Raw genomic sequence first — 21891 nt, 5'->3', positions numbered from 1 at the left:
ACAAGCTCAGCCTACTGAGACTATGAAGTATATGACCCCATAGTTAAAGTGCAATTAACATCTGCATGGAGATTCTCATTCTGAAGTGGCCTTAGGCCTGGTCTACACTACAAAGTTAGGTCAACCTTAGTCAACTTGTTTTGATCTAGTTGTGCACATGCCTACCCCTAAATTTGTCTCCTGCTGACATAAGCACCCTCTTCCAGCACTACAATAACACCACCTCCCTAAACAACAGAGAGGTATCGTCGACGTACTTAGGGTGACACAGTGCAAGTGTAGACATTGCATTACCTATGTCAACCCTAACAGTCCTCCAGCAGCTGTCCCACAATATCCTTTGCCCTATGACAGTGGGTGTTCCAGTTACAATTCTGAACTCCACTGCCCAGGAGTCACAGAGACTGGAAGCCTGTGCCCCCTTTTAACACTCCGACCCCCAAGTGTTTTTGAAATCCCTTTTCCTGGTTGCCCACCTTGGCAAGCACACCTACTAGCCCACCTCTGCGAACATTCAACCAGACCAGCTCACACACACGCAGAGCTACTAGACATGCTCCTGCCAGGAACAGGAAAGAGGTCATGGATCTCCTTGGCCTGTGGTGAGTAGACACTATGCAAACACAGCTAAGGAACAGTCAAAGCAATGTAGACATCTACACGCAGAGTCCACTGGGGATGATGAAACTGGGGCATGACTGACAGGGATGAGTAGCAATGTCATGTGAAAGCAAAGGAACTTTGGCACACATACTAGAAGATGAGGGAGACTAAGAACAAATCTTGTGCCACCCTGCAGACCTGCTGCTTCTACAATGAACTGCATATCATACTTGGTGTGGGCACACCAGTAACCCATATACAACAGTGGACATTTTGCATGAGCCTCAGGTGGAGACTCCTACAGTGCACAGCAGCGAGGAGAAGAAAGTGGGGAGAGATGTGGAGGGGAACGCAAACGATGCAGCGAGCCAGGAGCTGTATGAAACTCTGCTGGAGTCAAGCCAGTTCTGCCAGGCAAATGCCAAATGAGACTGCTGATGAAGGGAAAAGGAGCTTGGGTAAGTGTGCACAGGCATTATGCCTTATAAGCATTTTTTTACCTTTTAATTGTCTGAAACCTCATCTTCCTTCCTCCCACCCCCCTCCACCCATTTTGCCCATTTAAAAATGGCACCCACCCCATCCACAAGTTTAGAGAACAAAGGCATTGACTTTTGATTGCTTATTTTGCTTGTAAAATGTTAGAAAATAAAACGTTAGAGAATATAGTAAAAAAAATGTGTATGGCATCTGAATTTCACAATCCACATTAGACAGAGGTAGAAGAAAGAGGTAGAGGAAGCATTCACTTTTCCATTCTTTAGCTTGTTGGACAAGGCAAGGTGGACCATGCAGAGTACTTTATTTATCTGAATAGGATTATCCCTTTTATCCTCTTGAGTGATCTCAACAAAAACTTTCATGGAGATACTCTGAAATCCTCTCTTGAACATTTTTAGGGATATGAAATTACTGGCGCCATTCACCACACTTTCCCTATATATGAGAAAGCAAAATTGCCAAGTCTAATCATTGTTCTCAAACACAGACAACACCATTGTCTTGCTCATCTGCACCAGATGGACATATTCCAAAGGATCTCCTGTATGGAGAAATTCCAGATGCTCCAGGGCCCCGGGCCAACCTAGGTTCAAAACGTTTGCAAAGGGGAATTGAAAACTTGCAGCATTGACACTACAAGGTGGGAAGATGCAGCTAGCAAGAGGACACGCTGGAGGGCTGGTCTGCACCAAGGAGTCAAAGAGGCTAAAGGGAGGTGGTTGAGAAAGAGGAAAGTACAGCAGGCCTCAAGTGCTAGCAGTGTATTAGTTCATCTTCTGGCTCAGTGCCTTATACCTGCATTATCTGTGGCAAGGACTGTTGCTTGAGAATTGGACTTATTAGTCACTCATGATACTGAAGCATAACACACAGTAACTGAATTGCTTCAACACTTACACCATTGTCTTTTGAGATTAACACCTGCCATTCATTCCCCACATTCATACACAGGGATGCCCAGTGTGACAGTCTGTATCCCTATATTCACCCTTTTTACAAAACTATAATGGATTTTGTACAAAGTATGCCTTGTGACTTATCATTTGAAAACTCATAATGTGCTCATTATTATTGTCCTGGTAAAATATGTGTGGCAACATTGTATGTAAAATTATAAGATTCCACTGTATAACATTACTGAGACATATTCCAAGTTTAGAAAAGCAGGCACAAACCAGTTCCTAAAAGGCAAACTGATGCCTCAGCTAGCTGTCAACAAAATCAGACGGACTATTACCTGGTTAAGCAGCCATGCTTTGTCAGGAAAAGGGTGTACATAAGAAATTTACATCTTGGCAAAGAAACAGCTGGAAGTTCCCGTTCCACAGACTTTCTGTCTCCTGAACCCCAGCTGGAGATGATTCTCAAAGAGGAGGAAAAGATATAAAAATGGGGAACAGATGCCTCAAATGACTCCTCCTTTTTTCTATGCCCATGGCATCAACAACTACTGAAGAACAAGGAAATTAACACTGAACTGGGGCAGGGGTCCTGGCTGACAGGATTCCAGCCATAAGACTGCTAAAGCACATGGTGAGATAAACATTTTGCTTTGAATTCAGTTAACTTGTTAAGTTAGGTGTTAGTTGCATGTCACCTTTTATTTCTTTGTAATCAATTCTGATTTTTATGCCTCATTACTTGTAATTACTTAAAATGTATCTTTCTGTAGTCAATAAAGTTGTATTATTGTTTTAACTAAACCAGTGTGTGTTTGGACTGAAGTGTTTGGGAAATTTCATTTGGGATAACAAGATTTGTGCATATCATTATCATTTTCTATTAATGAAATGACAGACTTTATATGAGCTTGTATTGTCGAGGAGAAGCTGGGCAGTACAAGACACACATAACTGGGGGAAAGTCTGGGCCTGGGAGTTTGCTGGTGTTGCTCTGTAGTGTAATTCAGAGTGACTGGCTATAGCACTCATACAATATAGCTGGGAGTGATTTCCATGCTGGAGGCTGTGTCTGAACTGAGCAGGAGTAGTTGCTCTCACATTGAAGCACCCCAGGTTGGAGAATTGAGAGGACACATACAGCTGTCCATCAGTCCACATTGTACCCTGGGTAATGTCACACCAGTGTCTAAACTTTCCATGCAACACCACCCTCCCTGGCCTTCTCCCTGCTAGGCTGTACTCATGATGGCTTGAGCTGCAAAATGGTACTGTAATGAGCACTCCAAAGCTAAAGTGACAATTAGCATTTCTTATTAAAGAAATTTATGGCGATAATGTAAGGGAGCTTTAAGACTTATCTTTCCCTTTCCACTGTGACTGTAAATCTAACGGTGTGTTTGTCTGTTTTAATCAGTAGCCTCTGGCATGGTGACTTTGATGGTCCCTCCATGCCTGCTGAACACTGGACCTTGATCAGGCACCTTGATCAGGGAGGATATGTCATCTTGCTTCCTTCAGAGGGGATAAAACTAAAGTGAACTAAGGACATGTCTACACTATGGGGACTATAGTGGCATAACTATGGTGCTGTGGCTATGCCGGCATAAACCCATACTGTAGACACATCTTACAATGATGGAAAGGTTTTTCCATCATGGTAGGAACATCACCTGACACTAAAACATTACCTGGGACTTCTTGTAACTTTCCACTGTAAGGGAAGGGGGGAGGCAAGTTTGGGAAACAAAGGATTCCCACCTCATGTAAATCCTATTTAAGGGTGGGGAGGAAGGTAAACAAGACTAATCCTCTCCATGGCCTGTCTGCCCAAGAAGAAAGACTGCAAAAGGAAAGGCAAGGGGGAAGTCCAGACTGAGATGGACTTCCATCAGACATCACAGTCTGAAAAGGAATATAACTGGAACTCTGAACCACAGAAACTTTGCAAACTGCCTGCACCAATATCTAGGGTGAGAAATACTATTTGTAACCAATTTCTTTAATGAAACTAGCTTAGTTTGCATGTTTGATTTCATTTGCTTAGTAATCTGCTTTGTTCTGTTTGTTACCCCTTTTACCACTTAAAATCTGCCTTTTATAGTTAATTAAATTTGTTTATTAGTAAACCCTGTTTCTGGAATTTCCAACAGGGGTGGAGGGTAGGTGGAAGAAGTGTGTACACCCCTCTCCACATTGAGGGAGGGGGTGAATTTCATAATATATCTTTGGGTCTGCACTCCAAGGGAGGTAGACATCTGAGTGCTGGAGCAAGTCCCTTAAGCTGAGTCTTCCCAAAGCTGATCTGCAGCTGGGTGTGGCCCTGCCTGTGTGTGTGTGTGTTAGGGGAGGTTTTAAGAGCCTGGCTCAGCAAGACAAGTTAAAGGGGGCCCATGCTGGCAGAACAGGGAGACTCAGTGGCATCTCAACACATCAGGTGGCTTCCCAAAGGGTCCAACCCATCACATACCTTGTATAGTAACTGGAATTCTTTGTGATGTGTGTCCGTATGGGTCCTCCACTTGAAGTGCACCTGTGCCTTGTGCACCTTCGATTGGAGATTTTCGGTAATCTCAAACAAACAGCAGTGCATGTGCCCTAGCTATTCGTGTGCCCCATACTGAGGGACATCACAGACGAACTCCCACACAGTCCCATGGAGACAAAACTACAAAGCAGAGGGGAAGGAAGGTAGATAGTGGAGCATCCAAAGGGACGCACATCTCGAAGAACTCGTTACTGCAGAAGGTGAGTAATCTTTCCTTCTTCTTAAAGTAGTGTTCCTCTGGATGCTCCCAAGCAGTACTCTTCAAAGGAGGTGGCAGCTTCAGAACTTGGTCAGAACTGTTTGCAGAACTGGGCGTCAATGGGAGATGGATGGCTTTGAGAGTGGTTCTATCCGCTGTAGAGGTAAGAGGGAGGACTTTGCAGTATTGAGCTGAAGGCCAAGCATATACAAGAAAGATGTAGCCTTCTTTACCACTGTTTGAACTTCAATGTAGGAATGCCCTTTTAGAAGCCAATTGTCAAGACGAGAAGATGATTACTCACATTGGTGAAGCATCTACTGCCATAAATTTTGTAAAAACTTTCGGGGGGCGGTAGAGAGTGCGAAAGGGAGGACTTGATACTGATAGTGGGTCCTGACTATGGCAAAGCATAGAAAACTCTTGTGAGAGGGATGTAGTGCAACATGAAAGTATGTGTCTTGAAGGTTGAGAGTCACAAAATAATTTCCTGGATTCAGAGATGGGATAATAGCTGTGAGTTTTACCATCTTGTATATCTGTACTTTGACAAAGGTATTCAGAATACTGAGATCTATTTTGCAAACCAGAAAGTACTTGGATTAAAATCTGCTTCCTTTGTACTGAGTGGGAACTGGTTCCACGGCTCCTAAGCAGAGGAGGGAGAGAATCTCTTGTCTCATGAGACACTCGTGAGATGGGTCACTGAAAAGGGATGGGGGGGAATAGGAGGGAGATATGGAGTGAAACTAGATGGAGTAGCCTGATGTTATAACCTCCAAGACGCATATGTTGGAGGTAATCTGCTCCCAGGAGCTGCAGAAATGGTAGAGATGATCTCCAAAAAGTGGGAGCATGAAGGGGGGCAGGGTGCTACAGCCTCTGCTACGGATCATAGGGGTGTTCATGGCCCTCGACTGAGGCATCAAAGCCAATGCTTTGGAAATGGTGACTGCTGCATCGATCCGGGTGCAGTGGTTGAGAACTTTCCCCTCTGCATTCTGGGTTTCTGTTTAGGTGTGGAGGCCTGCAGTATCAAGGAATGTGCAGGAGGCACTGACAAGGATGGGCAGAAGAGGGAGGGCAAGCAGGAGCATGGTTCCCCCTCAATAATCAGTGGGGGCACAGAACTCCTCTGGCCCCAGGGCTGGGGTTGGGAGACCGTGCTCCTCTGGCCCTGGGGTCACAGTGGGAGAGTGAGCTATATGGAAATTCTCCTTCAGGTTCATGGGCGGCGGGTATCGTAGGCAGGGGGAGGCTGTGCCTCCTGAAACAGCCTGGCATGGCCCCGCCCATGCTTCACCCCCAGGTCCCCTCCTGCCTGCTGTTCCCTTCTGTGGCAAAGAGGCTGGGGCAGGCAAGCTGGGGACCGTGGTGTGCACAAGACCCCCGGGCTGGGGCTATGCCACGCTGTGCTGCCTGTCTTCCCGGTGCTGGGATGATGCTGGGGCTGGGGGCACTCCAGCTGCGCTGTCTGCCCACCCGCCCGCCTGCCCGCCCAGCAATGCTGCCTGCCTGCCCACCCAATGCTGGAGGTGCTCTGCCTGCCCGATGTGTTGGGGCTGGGGGCATGCAGGGGGGCCAGCAGCCAGAGGGAGCAGGGATGTGCTCTGGTGGGGGGTAGGGCAGAAGGAGCAGGGCCTCAGGCACTCACCCACTGCCTGTGTTCATGTTTAATTGCTATCAAAAGCTGTCAGAAACAGAACAGATATTCCTGTACCCATTATGCCCCCACTGCTACATTTGCCAAATAAAGCACATTTATATGATAACAAAAATATATCAAGAAATGCTATATCTTTGCCTCTAAATCAGCGATATCATATTTATACTGTGGAGATGGCCAGATTCTATTTAAGCTCTCAGAGGCAGAGATTGTTTCTTTTCTATTTTTCTACAGTTCCCAGCACAACGGGGTCTCAATGTTGATTTGTGGCTGTTGGGCACTTCCATAATATAAATATTTACGAATAAGTTTTACTAATAACCCATGGACTGGGGTATGCAGGACTGCATACTACCCTCACTTCAGCATAGAACTCCCATTTGGAAAGTGTCGCTAAATGTCAACTGGAAAAGTAACTAAACTTGCAGTCATAATTTATTAATTTCCCATTGACTATTGCTTTTGTATTCAGCATCACTAACTGGAAAAATATGCTTACCTTTAGGACACCTACTTTTTCTACCCCTTGGGTTTGTCTGCACATGGAACAGCTGTTCCTGAATAACTCCAATAGTGGACACACTTATTGTGGAATGAGTCCACATCTACAACAGGGGCTTTTGCCAGCATAGTTATTTTGGTCGGGGTGTGAAGAGGTGTGACTTGTAACGGACATAGCTATGCCAGCAAAACCTTCTAGAGTAGATGCAGTTATTGTAGCAAATCTATGGCGTCACCAGTTTAGTTTGTTTCGCTCAGGGTGATGGTGAAATAAGCTGTATTGGTTAGCTTTGCTGGTAGAACTATTTCCACACTAGAAGCACTCCGCTGGTATACCTATAGCAAAAGGTGATCCTAGTCTTGACATGGCCTAATAACGCCTGATCTATATTTAAAAGCTGTTGGCATACCTATGTCAGTTAGGAGGTTGATTCTTGTATGGTTAGGCCTGGTCTACAGTACTAAGTTAGGCTAATGTAAGTTGCCTTGCGTCGACTTATTTGCATATGTGTCTACAATGAAATTTGTCTCTAGCCAACATCGTGGCACATTACAGCAATGCAGTAAAACCACCTCCCTGAAATGATGTGGAGCCATGGTCGACTTACTGAAGTCGATGCAGTGCGACTGTTGACAATGTGTGACCTGTATCAATCCTAGCAGTCCTGTAGCAGTTGTCTCACAATTCCCTGCAACAGTGACTACGTCTCAATTTTACACTCCATTGCCCCGGGGTCACAGAAATCAGAACTCCGCCTCACACACACACTCCAAGCCCCCCATGTGTTTTCGAAGTGCCTTTTCCTATTTGCCCACCTTGCTTATATCTAGCAATTCACTTTTGTTGTGCGCAGCTGCCCAACTGATCATGGTGGCGCCCTGCACTTGTCACGCTCCTGCCTGGAGCAGACAGGAGGTATTGGCTCTCCTGGGCTTGCGAGGGTCAGAGAAGAGCTGTAGTAACAGGGACATCTACCAAGATTGCACAAGGGATGCAGGCAAAGGAGTACAACAGGGATCGGCAGCAGTGCCAGGTGAAAGCAAAGCAACTGCAGCAGGAGTGCAAGACTAGGGAGGCCAACACTAGCCGTGGTGCTGCCCCACAGATGTACTGCTTTCACAATGAAACATGCTGCACTTGGCTGGGCCCCCCCAGCACCCCACAGCCCGCTGCTGAGTTCGGCCAGCACCAACATCAGAGCCACGTATGCCCACACCCAAGGGATACACAGCTTCGGTGGTAACGACGTGCGTTGACCAGTTTGTGGGGTACACATGGCCTGAGACTAATAGGGCATGGGGGAGTTTAACTCTCGCTGAGCCAATGTTTCAGGTTAACCCCCGCTCAGGAACCAGTGGGAAAGTGCTCGACACGCCGCTGAAGGTCAGACACGTTGTTTTCAATATGAAAGCTAAGACCCCGCGCTGCGCGAGGCTGCTACCTAGACACCCGTCCGAGGCGGGCCGTCTGCCCGGCACCTCCTGAGCGGCACAGAACAAAGGCCCGTGCACACACCCACCCACCCACGGATGGCCGAAGCGCAAGGAGACCCCAGCAAGCGCTGCGGCGGCGGCTCCCGTGCTGCGGCAAGGACTTAGCACTAGGCGGTGACAGTAGCGGCCCGGGAACCCACCCACGCGCGCGCCCTCAGCAAGACACGGGGACTTTAGCCCGCAGCCCGCAGCCCGCGCGAAGAGGAGACGCGGCGCCGCGCCTGCGCTTGGCTCGGCGAAGGCTGCGGAATCCGTTCCCGGCATGCGTCGGGCGGAAGGGCTCGGGGGGCGGGGCTGGGGGATGAGCGGAAGCGGGGCGGGGAGCTGGTGGTGTGCCCGTCAGCCAGGTAGGGAAGGGGTGAGAGCGCCGCCGTCGCGGGAGTCCGAGCCGTTGTTGGTAGGGGTGGCCCCGTGCCCCGGGGGGGTGTTTGAGATGGGGCGTAGCAGGGCCGGCCCCGGGGCGGGGGGTGTTAGGGATGGGGAGTAGCAGGGCCGGCCCCGGGGCGGGGGGGTGTTTGAGAGGGGGCAGGGATGGGGAGTAGCAGGGCCGGCCCCGGGGCGGGGGGGTGTTTGAGAGGGGGCAGGGATGGGGAGTAGCAGGGCCGGCCCCGTTCCCCGGGGCGGGGGGGTGTTTGAGAGGGGGCAGGGATGGGGAGTAGCAGGGCCGGCCCCGGGGCGGGGGGGTGTTTGAGAGGGGGCAGGGATAGGGAGTAGCAGGGCCGGCCCCGGGGCGGGGGGGTGTTTGAGAGGGGGCAGGGATGGGGAGTAGCAGGGCCGGCCCCGTTCCCCGGGGCGGGGGGTGTTTGAGAGGGGGCAGGGATGGGGAGTAGCAGGGCCGGCCCCGGGGCGGGGGGGTGTTTGAGAGGGGGCAAGGATGGGGAGTAGCAGGGCCGGCCCCGGGGCGGGGGGGTGTTTGAGAGGGGGCAGGGATGGGGCGTAGCAGGGCCAGCCCCGTTCCCCGGGGCGGGGGGTGTTTGAGAGGGGGCAGGGATGGGGAGTGGCAGGGCCGGCCCCGTTCCCCCGGGGTGTCTGTGAGTGCTAGAGTGGGACAGGGATCGAGGGATGAGAGCTGGACTGCCGTGTGCCGGGATATGAGGCGATATAGGGGCTTCGGTAATTGCAGGTCGGTCTGAGATAGGGATTAGGTCATTGTATGTGTTCTGTGAACTGGAACAGATATAAGTGTGAGTTTGAGAATGCGTATGGGATGGAGTTTGTTATACTAGGTGTTGGGGGTGGTCGCCGTTGTTGGGCAAAGTGATGTTATTACCTCATTATCATCAGCATTTTATTTTGATTCTTCTTTATAGATGTCTCCTTGGTCCAGGTCATGCTCTTTTCTCTTCTCCTTCCTCCCCTCCCTGCTCCTGCCCACCCAATCTGTACATGCAATGATTTGCTTTTGCTCTGGTTTGTCCTGTTGCAGCAGTTCCTGGTGCTGGACTGTATGAGCACTTGGATTCTGATGGCAGGAGCAATCCCTTTTTACCCTCTCAAATCCCTGTTGTTAATACCAATGTAATGTTCCCTGTGTGCTTGTAAGGGAGTTGTTGCTGACCTCTCTTACCAGTGCCTCTGTGCAGTGTTCTATGGGAGCTAGCTTCCGTGACTCAGCCTTATTCTAGCATGGATCACCCAACTGCACATCTGTGCTGCAATGACCCTGAGTTGTCTTGGAGTGAGTCGGGGTTTTACTATGTGTTGTGCACTGTTAATAATGTATACTTTCCTAAATTGTCCTCTTAGGGGTCACAAGATCTGAGGATTATCAATTTTAGGTATATATACAATTTTAGGTATATATAGAGCCCTTGTTATCATAGAACCTGAGAATGTCACAATCTTTAAATGTATTTATCCTCACAACACCTCTGTGAGGTAAGGAAATGCTATCACTCTTCTGTGGCTAAGTCCAAATATAACAAGTTATATGAATTATTGTTTGTTTTGGGGAGAACAAGGGATATATTGAGGGAATGATGCATCAAATAGTCAAGTCTTCTCTTACTACCCAAATCTAGAATTTACTCAGGGCGCTAGATTGGTGCTTCCTTAAAAGTAGCTTTGTGTTTCCTTCTGCATTTGCTATAGAATCACAATTTTACCCCATATAATTCCTAAACTTTAAGAACTGTACTATGGCTGCTGTGACTCTGAAAAACTAATGCGTTTGCTGTACTGTAAGGACCCAATCTAACTTTCATAGGGTCCAAGCATGTCACTTGCCAGAAAATCAAAGCAATGAGTCTTCTGTTACTGCTTAGTATGCTATTCCACAGCCTACCATACCACACTGTCATCTGTCTGTCTTTATTGTATGTAAACTTTCACGTATAAAATATAATTCAGTTACTTCTAGTGACAATCTCTTATACCTCCTTTCAATAACATTTTTCTTTCCTTGGAGTTTAACCTTTCAGATATTTATAGATTATTATCATGTCTCCTGTTTAAACAAGCTATATATATTTACCTTTTATTAAACTTTCTCTATAAATCATTCACTCCAACTTTAAACTCCTTTTTTGTACCTCATTATTGGAAAGATACAGATAACTAGAATGGAATGTACTTTTCCAGGTGTGATATAAAGAAGGATTTTCTCTCTGTTCTGTGATAATGACCTGGGGCCTACTTAGGCTAGTTTGCAGCAATTTAGTAATCTGATGCTTTTTCTTGGTGGCTCCAATCTTTGCTCCATAATCCAGGTTACCGTTTGAAAAATAAGCCCCTTAGGTGTTATATTTGCCAACACAACCTTCCGAATGTGAACAGATTGTAAACTGATGAAGTTTTAGTGCACAGTTCTGAGAGGCGAGTTGTTCCAGTTAATCTCAATGTAGTATTACCTCTGGATCTAAAATATGATTTAAATATCACTTTTGTTGCTACTAGAGCTGTCAAGCAATTAAAAAAATGAATTGCGATTAATTGTGCTATTAAACAATAATAGAATACCATTTATTTAAATATTTTTGGATGTTTTCTACATTTTCAAATATATTGATTTCAATTACAAGACAGAATACAAAGTGTACAGTTCTCACTTTATATTTATTTTTATTACAAATATTTGCACTATAAAAAACAAAAGAAATAGTATTTTTCAATTCACCTAATACAAGTACTGTAGTGCAATCTCTTTATCATGAAAGTTCAACTTACAAATATAGAATTATGTACAAAAAAATAACTGCTTTTAAAAAAAATAAAACAATGTAAAACTTTAGAGCCTACATGTCCACTCAGTCCTGCTTCAGCCAATCACTCAGGCAGACATGTTTGGTTACATATACGGGAGATACTGCTGCCTGCTTTTTATTTACAATGTCACCTGAAAGTGAGAACAGGCATTCGCATGGCACTTTTGTAGCTGGTGTTGCAAGATATTTATGTGCCAGAAATGCTAAACATTCGTATGCCCCTTCATGCTTCGGCCGCCATTCCACAGGACATGCTTCCAGATTGATGATGCTCATTAAAAAAAAAAGTGTTAATTAAATTTGTGACTGAACTCCTTGGGGGAGAACTGTATGTCTCCTGTTCTGTTTTACCCACATTCTTCCATATATTTCATGTTATAGCAGTCTCGGATGATGACCCAGCACATGTTCATTTTAATAACACTTTCAAAGCAGATTTGACAAAACTCAAAGAAGGTACCAATGTGAGATTTCTAAAAATAGCTACAGCACTCAACTCAAGGTTTAAGAATCTGAAGTGCTGTCCGAAATCTGAGAGGGACGAGGTGTGGAGCATACTTTCAGAAGTCTTAAAAGAGCAACACTCAGATGTGGAAACTACAGAACCTGAACCACCAAAAAATAAAATCAGCCTTCTGCTGGTGGCACCTGACTCAGATGATGAAAACGAACATGCGTCGGTCTGCTCTGCTTTGGATCGTTATCGAGCAGAACCCGTCATCAGCATGGACACGTCCTCTGGAATGGTGGTTGAAGCAGGAAGGGACATATGAATATTTAGCGCATCTGCCATGTAAATATATTGCAATGCCGGCTACAACAGTGCCATGAGAATGCCTGTTCTCATTTTCAGGTGACATTGTAAACAAGAAGCAGGCAGCATTATCTCCTGAAAATTGTAACCAAACTTGTTTGTCTGAGTGATTGGCTGAAATAGGACTGAGTGGATGTGTAGGCTCTAAAGTTTTACATTTTGTTTTTGACACACAGTTATGTAACACAAAAATCTACATTTGTAAGTTATACTTTCACGATAAAGAGATTGGACTACAGTACTTGTATGAGGTGAATTGAAAAATACTATTTCTTTTATCACTTTTACAGTGCAAATATTTGTAATAAAAATAATATAAAGTGAGCACTGTACACTTTGTATTCTGTGTAAAAAAACATCCAAAATATTTAATACATTTCAATTGGTATTCTATTAACAGTGTGATTAATCGCAATTAATTTTTTTTGAGTTAAGTGCGTTTAATCGACAGTCCTAGTTTCTACTTCATTTCTGAGTAAAGTATAGAAGAAACAAGAGGAACGATATGAAGATAAGCATAATCCACTTGGAGTGGTATCTCCTCTTGGTGTCATGAGCCTGTGGGTTTTGGTTTGTAGGTAGAACGTGGAAAATTACCACTACTCTTGTCCCATTTTGACCCTCAGGATGTGATCCCCTGTGTACACAGCGCATTGGCCTCATGCCTTCTTATTTCTTGTATTGTGTATTCATGTCTAATTTGTTAATAATTTATTTACAGTTATTTTACAGCTCCTGGGAATTATGCAATGGTTTCTGAGTTCTCTAATCTAGTAAACAGGGATATTCCCCAAAACCTTAGTAGATAAGTGCATTTAAACTGCACTCTTATTGTTAGGCCCTTGTGTTCCCTTTCCTCAAAGAAAACTCTTCTTATCTTCTAAATGGTTGGTGATTCAATGAGAGGCTGTGGTATTCCTTCTGAGCTAATTCTGATCAAATGGTTCAGTAAGGTATTGAAGGTCACTCTGCAGCAAAAGATGTCACTTCTAGTAGAAGAGAGATACTGAGGTCATGATCACACGTATTAAAAATCCCATAACACTTTTCACAAGATTTAGGGGTGTTAATCCTTGTATCCTGTCTAAGTTATAACTTGAGTCATTATATGTTGTCTACTGTAATTGCTATAGGCCTGGTCTACAATATCTGAAGACTAATGGGTACTGGAGATAGTCAGCAAAGAGTTTACAATAGAATTTATCAGGGCTTCTTGGGGTTTAATACTTAGCTGGTGATGCTGAACAAAATTAGCCCTGGTCTAAACTGACTGCTAAAATGTATTCAGCATTGTATAAGTTAGCATGGACAACCCTGTTCAGATGCGGGTGAAATATAATAGTGTGGTGTAGGCCGTATCTTTTCATTTGGATGTGAAGAGGAGTCTTCACTTCCTCTTCTAAACTTTCTCGTTAGGGCTGTTCACTGTTAAACATCTGCTATATTCCTTCCAAGTGTAGAGGAAGTGATTCTCATACGTAATATTTTTGAAGGACTTTGGGATCCTTTGAGATTAATACTGCTTTGTAAATGTAAGATGTGGTTATTAATTTGTCTAAAATAGTGCCAAATCATCTATTTAAGTTTTCAAACATTTTGTCATTGAAACAATCTGTTTTGTCCTTATGGTAGGGGGAAAGGGGCAGGCTTTATCTTGATTATATTCCTGAGCCTTGCATGTGTTACGAACAACAAAATACTTTGTCACTCAAACCACTATGGTCCCCATATTTAGCTCCTTTTTAATGTGATCACGGCTTTACTAAGATACATTGACTACTTCACCTAGTCAAGCTAGCAAGGATAATCCCAGAGGAACCGAAAGCACTGTCTTTGCCTACTGTGTGATTTTTTTATATTATTTTTTAAAATCTTCTGTTGGGTCAGTACACTGTGTCAGAAATAAAATACATTGGAAAGAGAAATTTTAACTACTTGTACACTTTAGAGGATTCTAAATTAACTTTGTTAACTCAAGAAAGGTACCTAGACATTGCTGTGGGCAGCCCAATGAAGACCTTGACTTAATGTGCAACTATGGTCCAGAAAGTCAAGATGTTAGGATGCCAAAGGAACATGATAGAGAAGAATATGGAAAATACAATGCCATTATATAAATCAATGCTGAAGCCTCACCTAGAATATTATGTGCAGTACTGTTTACCTAATCTCAAATGGGATATTGCAGAATTGGAAGAGGTCCAGAGAAGGATAACACCTGATCAGAGGCATGAGGAAAAACTCATTTAAAGAGAGACTGAAAAAATTGGGTTTGTTTACCTTAGAAAGGAGACAAATAAGAGGGGATATGATAAAAAATGTCAAAGGTTGATCCAGAGTTTCTGTTCTCCCTGACATGACACAAAACAAGGGGATGTTTTAATGAAATTAAAAGATGGAAGATGCAAAACTTATAGAAGGAAATATTTTTTTCACACATTATTAAGCAGTAGAAGTCATTGTCACAGGATACTGTAGAGGCCAAATACTGAGTAAGATTGTAAACAAGGATTTTAAAAGGCAAAGTAGCTGCTTAAAAGAAGAAATCTTTGCCTGCCTTTCAAACAGAAGAAGTGACTTTATGTATGTGAAATTTGTATTTGTATGTATGCTAAGCCATAGTATCCAGTTCCAATCGTTATTTTAGTAATTTTGGGTTTTCAGACATAGTTGCTTACGATTAGGCACTGCTCAACGTGAGGCTCCTCCTTGAAAATGTTGGTCTTAACATAATATGCAGAACTTTATTTGAATAAACTTTGCTTGACATGCAGAGCTCTCTTTGAAGATGTATGGCCGATACTACTCCATACCCTCAGAAGCTGGATATTTGGTTTATAAGTACTGATATGTTCCTGCTGATCACTTCCCACCTGAAGTCATAATCTGTAGTGGCATCAAAATTGGTTGCTACGGTAAGGATTATATAACTAATGGATGATTATTAGCCAAAGTGCTATAAGGAGGTGTAACTTCATTATGTTTTATTAAGACACTGACTGTGTTTGATCCTGTACAAAAGCAAATGAGGACCTTACCAAAGAAACTTAGTCTAAATAAATTTTATGTTTAAGTTTCACCATAGCCTTGTGACTTTCAGTGGGGAATAAGCAACAGCTGCAAATGAATTTGCAAGGACTTTTTTTGTGAAAATATGGCATTATAAACAACCCAAAAAATATTGCTTACAAACTGAATAGTTTTCTAAAGGGAAGAGTTTTTTACAGGTTTCTATAAGATTGAACGCAAATGCACTTTAAAAAGTTAATTACAATTACAGTAATTTAAAACTGAAGCAATGATGGTGGCATTGAAGTTTTGACTTGATGCAGAAAAGCTAAAAGACAAAGCTGTAGAAATAAGTGAGGTGGACAGGTATGTTTCTGCACAGATATGAATCCACAAAGAATTTCTAGAATATCTAATAACTTGAAAACCTTTTTGTTCTTGGTGAATGAGCATTTTGACTAATCTTGTAATACTTCAAATTTAGGAATCAGTTGACATGGAGAAAATGTGTTTAAGATGGTCCACCCAGAAGATTTGTTACTTTGTGAAGATCTTGCTTTTGACGAATATGTAAATACCATGACAACTTCAAATTGAATTATTTTTCGTGAAATCAAGACTCATCTGTTGCCTTCATCAGAAATGTTTTTAACATTTTCAAGAAAAAACATGTCCCAGAAACTGAGTTTGTTGTTGCTGGTGTTTGGATTCATTTGGGGCTTGATGTTGCTGCGCTATACTTTTCAGCATCCAAGGCACCAAACCAGTGCTGAATTGCGTGAACAGATACTAGACTTAAGTAAAAGATATGTGAAAGCACTGGCAGAAGAAAATAAGAACATAATGAATGGTGGTAATGGAGCCTCAATGGCAGGATATGGTAAGATTAAATAAACCTGGCTACACAAACCGTTTTGTTCTAAACTGCCTTTGATACAGCTTTTAAATCTTATTTTAAATGGTACATGGAACTCTTCAAAGTAATTTTGTATGTGCTGACTGTGTGTTTGCTCATTGATAGGGCTTAATTTTAAGGCATAACTTTTTTTAACACTTGTTCTTTAAACATAGTTGTATGTATTATAGTAATTTGACTGTCAGAATCAATACTAGGTTGTCTTGTTTCTCCACCAATTGGAAATAGAGCTCTGGGGGGTTTTCTCCACAGTAACATGAAGGACTACATTCATAATGTAGGAATTAAATGTAAAATTAAAACACTTCACTACCCAAACACTGTCACTTTGTGTGTTATTTCTACCTTTTTATTGCTTTTATCTTCCCCCCCTTAATTTTCTTCTCTTCTACTATTAACAAACAATGAGAAGCAATCATGATGGTAGAATGGGAGAGATGGGGGAATGATTATGTATTTAGCAGAATCTGACCCTTATTTTACAGATGGCAGTAGAGTGCTCCAAATCTTGAGCCTCCATTGTGTTTGCATCAGCATATTCTCCTCTGACTTGACACCACTGTGCCCTGTTACCTGTGCACCCGCTATATGTCTATAGCCTATGCTCATCTAAAATGCAAGAGAGATCTGTGTGTGGTTTACTTATTGAGATCTGTTTAACGTAAACATTGAAAATTTCTCATTTCAAAAACATAATACTTTAAACTCTGCAACCCCAGTCTTATGATTTGTCTAGGTGTCCTAACCTGCAATTTGACAAATACAATCTACTTAAATTTCCTACACTATACTCCAGTGTTTCTTTCAGACTTAAATTTCTGAGAACTAGATAAAAGAAACTAATTGCCTGCCTATATTCTGTCATGCAAAACAAAAACTTCTGTGATAACACATGTAATATAGACTTAAACAGGAATTAGTTTTCAGAGAAAGAGATAAATTAGGATTTTACACACACAGAGACTCATTACTATACTTACTGCCCCTTCTTAGAAGGAATGCTAGTTGAGGGTAAACCTCTCTTTCCGTGTTTAGGTCAGGTTCAATATTTTAGGGTGTCAAAATCTTTAACCAGACAAGACCCTTAAAGGAGCTAGGGGTTGTACATCTATAACTGGATCTATATTCCTTGGTTCTGTGCAAAGGAGTTTATTTGAAACCTATTTAGAACAATAAAATTAATTAGCTTGTTCACTGATGCAGACTCACTATCTAAGGTTTGGTTTGAGAGAATAAGAAAAATCCAAATAATGAAGAATTTTGCAAAACTAAGTGTCAAAGAATTTGGTCAGGCCAGGTGGCTCTCAAATTGTGAGGAAATGACCTAATTAGTTCTGAAAGAATACGTACAGCAAAGTGAATTTTTTTGTTGAATTATGTTGATTACTGCATTGTTTGCTTAGTAGTCTTGCCTATTTGTGTTCTTCCTTCCCACACCGTGATTAACTGTCCTCTTCCACCCTGTTTTTTTTTCTCGATATATAGATAAGTTGATCTAAAAAGAACCTAAGTCTAAATCTTTACATCCAAGAATTTTAAAATAAGAAAGAAACTGTATTCCTTTTTTCTGCTTTAAGAATTACATTGTAATATTACAGTAGTGCTTTACCTTGTCCTGTGGCAGACAGCACGTTCTGAACTTGGAGAATAATTGGAAAGGAACTACAGAAGGAAATAATTAAGATCCATCTTATCTAGGGTGGAAAAACTAAGTGCTTTCTAATGCTGCCAAGTGCCAGAAGCTGTTATACAGGTTGAATTTATTTCGCCTCTACTGCTGTTGCGGGTTAAAGTCCAAAATATTACCCTTAAATAGTCACTTATCTTTAAAAAAAAAAAAAAAAAAAAATGGGGGGAGGACAAGGGGAGACTAATGTTATTTTATATTCTATGATTCAATGGGCCAATTCTCAGTTTGCTATTGTGGTAGTATCTTCAAGTATGCAAAAAATAAGAAATAGTACTTTTTAAACATATGGACAGCTAGAATCCATATGTAGGAGAATTAAAGCACACTCTACCTTTTCTCTATCTTCTCCAAACAAATCCAGGAAAAAAGAAAAGCAACCTTTGGAGACCTAAGTTAGATGTCCAAATCTGCAAATTTCTCACACACTGCTGGTAATATAAATGAACAGTATTCAATGCTACTTTCTTTGTTTTGTCTTCTTCAGCTGATCTCAAAAGAACGATTGCTGTTCTTCTGGATGACATCTTACAACGTCTGGTGAAACTGGAAAACAAAGTTGACTACATTGTTGTGAATGGCTCAGCAACAAATACCACCAATGGAACTAGTGGTAATCTGGTGCCAGTAACTACAAGTAAACGTGTAAATGCAGCAAACAATATTAGATAACATACAAGATCACCTTATATTGCTTTATCTATCATCGATTTGATTGGATTCAAGAAAAGCTTTTTACCTCTGGCTAGGCAAAGCAATAGTTGACACTAACATATCGTACACTGTTCTGCTATAGAATGTGCTGAGTACATGCAGTCCCAACTTCTGTACATAAGGTTCTCAGAGGATTAATTTGTTGCTTTCAGAAAGTTCTGTTAAAGCAGTGCTGTACAATATCGTATTTAAAGATATTCTGGTAACTTGGTTGATGTAGTATGCCAAATGGGTGATACTTTATAATGTTTGAAGTTAAACTAAAATGGAAAAATATATATTCACTTGTAAAATATATTTATTTAAATAAAAATGTAACATATCTTTTGGATAGATTGATTATATAGCTTAATCATTGTTTGTGTGATTGGTTTTAAACAGGTAACTAAGGATAATGTAATGTTAGAAGATGTGTATTTACAGTACAATATTTTGTTACTTATTAATTTGCTAGTGATATGTTGAAGATAACATTGAGATGTTTTAAAAATTGCAACCCAAAGAATGTCTTTATTTGCACTACCTGCTAGAATAGCTAGAGAGAATTTATTGTATATTTAAAAAAATCAATTATAATGAAAATCTTAGGTAGCAACACTGTCCAGATATCTTTGCTCCAGAAATAGGTCAGTTAAATTATCAAAGGCAAAACAATCTCTGATATCTTTCTATGAAATAGCTATGTATGATATTTGTGTGTGTATTTTGTAACTTCAGATAAGTTATTTAAGAGATGGAAGTCAGTTTTCAGATATGTGAATATTTGTATTCATTGCTGTTTCTTTTCAATATTTTAGTATCTTGCAGTGTGTGACAAATATAGCACATCATCTTCTTAAGTTACTTTTTTAAACAGGAGGGAGTAGGTAAATGAAGTTGAAGGGAAGCAGAGCATCTTGGCATATACTAAAGAGATGCATGTGCTAATGGTGTTTTATGAGGGACATAGGTGGGAGCTGAGGTTACGTTGCCTTATATCCACGTTAGCCTTACAGAAATGAAAATTGTAGTGAGGGTGCACTATATTTAAAAATGTGCTTTCTGCATCATGAATGCTAAAATGAAAGTGCCATTCAGTCCTATGTTTTTTAAAACTATATTGAGTGGTTGGGGGTTTTTTTTTTTTTTTTTAGAATTATGTTCAGGAATTTTTGCTTGAAATATGCTGTGTAATAGCTTTTCAATATTTTATTAAAAAACAAACAAACTGAATAAGACCAGAAGTGCTGGATGGCATATGGTCTCATTGCTTTTCTCCCCGATGATAGTCTGGACTGGTCTAGAGGAAAGTAGAATATATAAATAAAACTTGAGTTAGTGTCCAACTGTTTCTTATTTTTTGTTTGAGATACTGAGTGTAAACTTTTTTTTCCAGGAAGAAAGAAAATAAAATTGTATTTGTGAAAGTTTTTTGTTTTGTTTTTTAATTAAGTGATTCACTTTTTCCTGTTTTCTACATGTACTCTCTCTATGTACCTTGAGACTTTAAACTATTGATCTTTGTAGTTTATCACTAATTCTAAAGTCTGCTGTTTATCTCATAGGCTATATAAGTAGAAGAATGGGTATAATTCATTTGGTTTTGAAACCCCAATATTTCTCAAAAACTTTTGCCTAGGTTGGAGGGGAGAGAAGAAAATATGACTGTGCAATAGTTTGGGGGGGGGGGGGGGAGTTTTCGAAGGCACAGAAGACAGCTAGACACATAACTCCTGTTGATGCATTTGAAAAATCTTCGACTAATCTGAAGGCACGCTGTTTTTCTGGATACTGGTTGATTTCACTAGGCAAGTTTTAGTAATATTTAGTAATGCATATATAAACTGGTCGTTGATTACTCCTCTTGAGGAGCATAAAGTCCAAGGGAAAATTGTCAAGGACAACTAGACATGAGTGGTAAAAGTTTCAAAAGTAGGCAGATGGATCTCTTAGGACATAAGAACGGCCATACTGGGTCAGACCAAAGGTCCATCTAGCACAGTATCCTGTCTTCTGACAGTGGCCAATGCCAGGTGCCCCAGAGGGAATGAAAAGAACAGGTAATCATCAAGTGATCCTCCCCTGTCACCCAGTCCCAGCTCCCGGCAAACAGAGGCTGGGGACACCATCCCTGCCCATCCTGGCTAATAGCCATTGATGGACCTATCCTTCATGAATTTATTTAGTTCTTTTTTGAAACCTGTTATAGTCTTGGCCTTCACAACATCCTCTGGCAAGGAGTTCCACAGGTTGACTTGTTGTGTGGAATAAATACTTCCTTTTGTTAGTTTTTAACCTGCTACCTATTAATTTCATTTGGTGGCCCCTAGTTCTTGTGTTATGAAAAGGAGTAAATAACACTTCCTAATTTACTTTCTCCACACCAGTCATGATTTTATAGACCTCTATCATATCCCCCCTTAGTCGTCTCTATTCCAACCTGAAAAGTCCCAATATTATTAATCTCTCCTAATACGGCAGCTGTTCCATACCCCTAATAATTTTTGTTGCCCTTTTCTGAACCTTTTCCAAGTCCAATCTATCTTTTTTGAGATGGGGCAACCACGTCTGCACGCAGTATTCAAGATGTGGGCATACCATGGATTTATATAGAGGCAATGTGATATTTTCTGTCTTATTATCTATCCCTTAATGATTCCAAACATTCTGTTCCCTTTTTTGACTGCCGCTGCACATTGAGTGGATGTTTTCAGAGAACTATCCACAATGACTCCAAGGTCTGTTTCTTGAGTGGTAACAGCTAATTTAGACCCCATCATTTTATATGTATAGTTGGGATTATGTTTTCCAATGTGCATTACTTTTCATTTATCAACATGGAATTTCATGTGCCATTTTGTTGCCCAGTCACCCAGTTTTGAGAGATCCTTTGTAGTTCTTAGTTCAGCCCCAGGCAGACTGCAATCTTGAGTAGTTTTGTATCCTCTGCAAATTTTGCCACCTCACTATTTACCCCTTTTTCCAGATCATTTATGAATATGTTAAATAGGACTGGGACCAGTATAGACCCCTGGGGACACTACTGTTTACCTCACTCCATTCTGAAAACTGACCATTTATTCCTAGTCTTTGTTTCCTATCTCCTAACCAGTTACCAATCTATGAGAGAACCTTCCCTCTTATCCCATGACTGCTTA

General features: G+C 41.8%; 1 protein-coding gene across 3 annotated transcripts; it reads left to right on the top strand.

The window, feature by feature from the left end:
* The first annotated feature begins 8726 nt into the window (after positions 1-8726).
* CCDC126 (coiled-coil domain containing 126) lies at positions 8727-20160 on the top strand. Of its 3 annotated transcripts, none has more exons than XM_077811377.1 (4): positions 8727-8758; positions 15203-15343; positions 15922-16317; positions 18528-20160. In XM_077811377.1, the coding sequence occupies exons 3-4, from the start codon at positions 16080-16082 to the stop codon at positions 18710-18712; spliced, it is 423 nt and encodes a 140-aa protein (XP_077667503.1). In that variant the 5' UTR covers positions 8727-8758; positions 15203-15343; positions 15922-16079; the 3' UTR covers positions 18713-20160. The 3 variants fall into 3 exon arrangements, with proteins under 3 accessions (XP_077667503.1, XP_077667502.1, XP_077667504.1); XM_077811376.1 differs by having other exon boundaries at positions 8758-8808; XM_077811378.1 differs by lacking the exon at positions 8727-8758 and adding an exon at positions 9459-9534.
* Positions 20161-21891: the final 1731 nt, after the last annotated feature.

This window comes from Eretmochelys imbricata, chromosome 2, assembly GCF_965152235.1.
Source record: "Eretmochelys imbricata isolate rEreImb1 chromosome 2, rEreImb1.hap1, whole genome shotgun sequence".
Taxonomy (NCBI): Eukaryota; Metazoa; Chordata; order Testudines; family Cheloniidae; genus Eretmochelys; species Eretmochelys imbricata.
This window is presented reverse-complemented; position numbering and strand designations above follow the sequence as displayed.